Source organism: Scardinius erythrophthalmus, assembly GCF_964197995.2.
Source record: "Scardinius erythrophthalmus genome assembly, chromosome: 8".
Taxonomy (NCBI): Eukaryota; Metazoa; Chordata; class Actinopteri; order Cypriniformes; family Leuciscidae; genus Scardinius; species Scardinius erythrophthalmus.
Window position 1 is genome coordinate 35,127,497 of NC_138228.1, and position 6,000 is coordinate 35,133,496.

The following is a 6,000-nucleotide window of genomic DNA, read 5'->3' on the forward strand; positions in this document are numbered from 1 at the left end:
CAAAATTATTACCATAACAAGATGAATAGGAAAATATTTCAGAAAAACTACGGCATAGTTTGTGCAAATTGGTGGACGTGGCTTAATTGCTTTACTATTTGCATTTAGCACAGACTTTTTCCTACTGTCCGCGGCACTATCAGAACATGCCTATGTGACTCACCAGTTGAGAACTCTGACAACTCTGCCCTTATATAAACATGCATGTCCTAGGCAGATGCATAAACATGCTGTTCTTTGATAACTGCACTACAACCATTTACATTCGCTGTTAAATGGATCTCTTGTTTTTCTTTTTTTACCTCAAGACCTGAACAAATAGCTGTTCCAGGAGTTTCACATCTGTGCAACACACAGCATACATAGCCTACACCCATGCAGTTAAAAGAGTTCACTTTCATCAAGTAATCCACAATTTCTCTTGTGAGTCACTAGATAAAAGGTAAAAAGGTGACTATAAGGTGACTATAAATTCATTCTAAACAAAGCAAAGTCCATTGCATTGAGACGAATTGCATTGTAAAACTTTGGAATGTTAGAGCATTGTCTGCAATAAAATGCATTATATTCTATCAAACATTACGTGCTGGCTGCAGCAATGTGATCTTGTGGACTTTTCCAGAGAATACTTATGAGTTTATGAGCAAACAACTATATGATAACAGCTAAAGCTGTTTACATAGTTTCAAGAGTCCGAATCTTACAATAGACAGTCAATAATTGAGATGCCAAACTTGTTTTGTGCAATGCATGCACTGGATAAGACTAATAAAACCAGGCTACTAACAAGAGTTATGATTAAAACAACTAATGATCTTTAAAAAAATTCTAATAAAACTTTAACAAACAATATCCAGAGAAAGCAGACTTTAAGTGGCCCAAATTACATTTTTATTGCATATCATATTGTATGAAATGAAAAAAAGCATATATGAACATCACATACGGTTAGTGGGTAAAATAATTTTGCACAGCAAAATATATATGAAAAAAATAAAATAATAATAATAATAATAATTAACATAGTTTTAAGAATTTATTGATGAACGGTATATCCTGATTTTATACAAGCAGGGTATCAATCCCTGACCATAAAACAATGTCCAGACATTTTAATATTGATTACTACATTATTGCCATGTAAATAATGAATTTATTAACATCAAAAGAAATAAAGAGAAAAAAAAAGAAAGAAAGAAAGAAAGAAAGAAAGAAAGAAAGAAAGAAAGAAAGAAAGAAAGAAAGAAAGAAAGAAAGAAAGAAAGAAAGAAAGAAAGAAAGAAAGAAAGAAAGAAAGAAAGAAAGAAAGAAAAAGATAGAATCGAGTCCTGCTTGACAATATATAACTAAATAAGATTATATCCTTTAGTTTTCAGCAAAGCCATGACGGGTGCCTTTTAAATTAGCGTTCTAGATAGATTCCAATATGTGATATATAATTTGCAACAAGCTACATTTACAGTAGTGCAACTCATTCCAAATAGATCAGACATTTTTGTCTAAATGCATGATTTTCCATGTTGACTTGAAATTCTACTTTAATACTTTGGTTTTAAAATACAGTAAATGGCAGGCTACATCATGAACTACAACTGTCAAACTGCTGTTTTTACTGCAAGTACATGCTGCAAAAAGCTCAAGTTACGCATGATAAAAATCCAGCTGTACGCAAACTTGGAGCCTTCCCAAAATTCGAACAAAATGAACAGGCAACATCTAAACTCTAAGTCACTCTTCCTTCTTTGTGTCAACCTGTGGCATGGGCTACCTTTAACTGTTTTTATATGATGCAAAAAAAAAGAAAAGTAGTTCATTCCAGAGTTATCAAAATGCAAACGTTTGACATTAAATACACAAACCGCTCTTAGCAACAACACTGTTTAAGTCCCAGAGGGAGAATTCCTTTTTGAAACCAGGTCCTTGTTCTTTCCCTCGAAACACTGCTTCCAGTTGGCTCTCAACAGAGAATTAAATGTATGGAAACTTTTTAATGGGGAGGATGATGACATGATGCTCCTTGCACTTTTTTAGTCCGTATTCCAAAAAAAGTGACCGGGAAATGAAAAAAAAAAAAAAATTATGAATGCCATGCTGAGCAGAAGTTCTTTTCCAAGTAGAAATTCATTTTCAAGCGCATAAAAAATGGAGGGGGAATAAAGTAAGAACAAAAGACCATACATGTCCAGCATGCAGGCACTTCAATGGCATGTCTCTTTATATAGCAATAATGTCTCTCATGTAAAGTCACAAAACAGCAAACAGAAGACATGAGATGATAATGGGGGAAAATCCTCTGACTTTGGCAAAAAAGCAAAAAAAAAGCAAAAAAAGCAACAATATATATATATATATATATATATATATATATATATATATATATATATATATATATATATATATATATATAGCAAACTTATTTGGCAAAAAAATGCAAAAGGTGAATGAAGGTCAATATCATAAGTGTATGCATACACATCAAAATATGAACTAATTTAAAGATTAATATTTGCATAAAGAAAAAAAAAATGTTTGGTTGCACAACAAGCCCCCAAAACTCAAGAACTGACTTCAGTTCTTTATAAAAGCGATAAAAAGTTGTCAGCCTTGATCTTAAAACCCCCAAAACAAAGCAAAAAAAAAAAAAAACTTTTAAAATCTTTATTGATTTTTTTTATTTTTTTCAGGCTTTTTTTAGGGAACTCACATGAAAAACTCCGGGGATGAGGGGTTGTTGTCGCTGCTCGACGAGTTTTCTCGGAAGCCGTTGCTCACCAGCTTCTCGTACTTCTCTTTGTACGCGTCTCTCTCGCGCACCAGTCTGGAGATCTCTTGTTTGAGGTGGTCCACCTGCTGCATGAGATGGGTCTTCTCACCCTCCAGTACGTGCCTCTGTTGGACCCTCTTGTAGCGACACGACTGGGCATAGCCTCTGTTTTTGAGGGTTCTCCTCTTCTGTTTGAGTCGGATCACCTCCTCTTTGCCGACGCCGCGCAGCTGCCGGTTGAGCTCCCGCACGGACATGCTAACGAGTTGCTCGTCCGAGAAGCGGTCGTCCAGGTGGCTGTGCTGGTGGTGGATGGAAGAGGAGTTGTTGCCGGACGGGACCCCGGGAGTTTGGTGCTGCTGGTGGTGGCTGTGATGATGATGATGATGATGCTGGTGGTGAGGTGCCCCGTTCTGCGCTGCAGCAGCGGCAATGACTGCAGACACCACCGCGGCGGCGGATCCCATCTCCTCCCCGGCCATGGCGCCTCCCGGTCCGGCTGCGCTACTAAACTGCTGCCCTCTAGCATAGCCGTCGAAGCTCTGGAGCTGATGTGTGCTGTTAATCAGCGCTTCAACCGCATCCTCGGGACTGAAGCCCAACGCCTCCGGGTTGAGCTGCTGCTGATAACCGGTCATCCAGTAGAAATCCTCCAGGTGCGCTTTCTGCTCGCTCCCGGAGCCAGGGCTGGGCGCCGAGAAGCTCGGGGAAGGGGGAACTGAGCTGCAGGGCGTACTCATCGGGGTGGAAGACAGGGAGCCCCCGGCGATTAGGCGGCTGCACTGGCTGATGCTGCGATCGGGCTCCAGTGGCTCTTTCTTCACCTCAAACTTCATCAGATCGAAGTCATTAACATATTCCATGGCCAGGGGACTGGTGGGCAGGTCGGAGCTGCTCAGTGCCAGCTCTGATGCCATCCTCTTGCTGCTGACCGTCCTCCAGTGCGGGTGAAGAGCAGCTGTCAAAGCGGGCTGGGTCGGAAGAGAGTGAGCCAGCTTGATGATGTTTAAATGCTTTACTCTTTGCAGGAAAACAGATACTGCACAGGACTTTTCAGTGCTCTCCTAACTCCAGATTATGAGCTCTCCTTGGCACAGTCTCTTGCAAAAATGCATTGGATCTCTTTCTCTTCTCTTTACATGTGGATTTCGGCGGCCTTCTATTTCAAACATTTAACACTTTGGTGACTCCTGAAGAGCAGACATCATCGTAGTCAAACGGGTAAGTGTAACGTGAAATACGTGCGCTAAATGATGTTGACACAGATCGAGCTTAGAGAGTTTTTAAACTCGACCCACTACAGTAGAGTTTAAAAGCATTGCTGAGTTTTATAGCTGCCGTGACGTCAGTTTCTCAACGAGCCAATGGGATCTCTGGATCTCAGAGCTCTTTAACATATCATGGGTTCGGAAACCAAAACTTTTCTCGTCAGCTGACTGTCATTTTGGAAATGAAGGAGGAAAGAGTTGAATGGGTTTCACACATTTAACTCTTTCCTTAACCGTTTGCAAAATGTAAAATCAAATTTAGTAACATAGACGATTTTCTTTTCTGTTCATTGACGTTTCTATACAATGTGTTTCGCCAGTATCAAAGCATTGTTTCCATTTTAAATTGTAGGTTATAGCCACATGTCAGAGGGATAACTTCAATTACATCTTTAGACATTGAATAATATCTTTAAATTATTAACTTAATATTGTTAATTATTAACATTAAAAAAACGTACATTCATATTATAATTGTCATTTTAATTCCATTAATAACAAATATGTATATATATATTATTATATAATTAAAGCAAATAAGTAAAGTTAGAGATGTGCTTATTTGAAGTAGCCTTATGGGCATTTTTTAAACCCAACATTGCCACCTTCTGGAAATAAAGAGAAGTAAGTGTGTGTGTGTGTGTGTGTGTGTGTGTGTGTGTGTGTGTGTGTGTGTGTGTGTGTGTGTGTGTGTGTGTGTGTGTGTGTGTGTGTATGGTTATCTACTTAACAATATTTTGGAGACAAATCTGTACCAATAAGTGAGCTAAATCTGTCAAAACTTCCAAAACCTCATCTGAGGGACCATCCACAGTTGTAAAAAACTATGTAAAAATGTGTAAAAATAGAATGAATAAAGTTTTTTTTTTTTTTTTTTTTTTTTTTTTTTGTAAAAATGCAGAACGTTTTAGGGTTAGGTTATATTTTTTATTATTAGCTCAGTATAAAAAACAATCTAAGTTTATGTAATTACCCCATTTAGATCTAGTGGGTGGATATATCGAGACTATTGGAAAGTGAAACTTTATATTCACTTTTATGTAGACATGAATGAAAACGAATAACAACACTGAACACAACAACATTTTAATGATAGTATATCATATGCAAGATTGTCTATTCTTTTTGGGATGGAAAATTAGACAGATCTGTTCTGATTTATAATAATTGCATAGTCCAATGTAGTTCACTGTACAAATACTTTATAGGGTAGCCTACCTAAAATATGCTTGATGAGTGAACATCTCAATTTACAAGTCAAAATATTATCTAATATGTCTAAATCAATCTGACTACTTCAGCTTGTGTGATTTCTATATGTCAGATAAGGCAAAAATAGTTCTTAAAGTAATGCACATTTTCACTCAAATCTGCACCCTTTTCACCCAGGCCTGAACATTAGGCTGTAGTTCAGTGATCAACCAAATGATTCAAGCATAGATCAAGAGAAAAGCTATAAAACTTGTTTATCAGTTATGTGAGATCTATCTCATCTAGTGATATATTAAACTACTCTTCTGTTCATTGCTCTTTTACTGGAGGTCAGGGGTCGATTACAGCAGTATTTCTTGGTGATATTTCTCTCCTTTCATTCTTTGAGTATTCAGTTAGCAGGAGCACACTATTTGAACAAAGTCATATTTTGCTTTGCATAATATACCTGTCTGATTAATTAATGATCCTGTCTTGATCTTTAATTTCATGGTTCTTATGCTCTCGTCTTTCCTAAATTCCAATTAAAAGCTCAGTGCCATGGTCTGTAGAATAGTAAAAAAAGAGAAAAAGAAATTTAAAATCCATGAGGATGTGTTCATGCAATAATGAGTTACCCGTTTAGGAAAACTCTTATGTGAATTGTGTTAGGCTTGACACTGCACCAACCATTTCATACCCTTCACAAAAGCCTATAATCATTTACTCAGTATCTTTTCTGGCAAAGTCTATAATCTCATGCTTGGGATCCTTGGT

General features: G+C 37.4%; 1 protein-coding gene across 2 annotated transcripts in view; it reads right to left on the reverse strand.

Moving 5' to 3' along the window:
• The window catches only part of mafa (MAF bZIP transcription factor a), a 178,231-nt gene extending 174,163 nt beyond the window's left edge, over positions 1–4,068 (reverse strand). Inside the window, exons 1-2 of one of the 2 annotated variants that reach the window (XM_081373214.1) lie at positions 2,705–3,971; positions 1,037–2,022 (exon numbers count right to left, since the gene is read on the reverse strand). In XM_081373214.1, the coding sequence (XP_081229340.1) occupies positions 1,881–2,022; positions 2,705–3,681 (1,119 nt within the window). In that variant the 5' untranslated portion in view covers positions 3,682–3,971 and the 3' untranslated portion in view covers positions 1,037–1,880. Of the gene's footprint in view, positions 1–1,036; positions 2,023–2,704 lie in introns of those variants that run through there. The other variant, XM_081373215.1, reaches the window with a different exon arrangement.
• Positions 4,069–6,000: the final 1,932 nt, after the last annotated feature.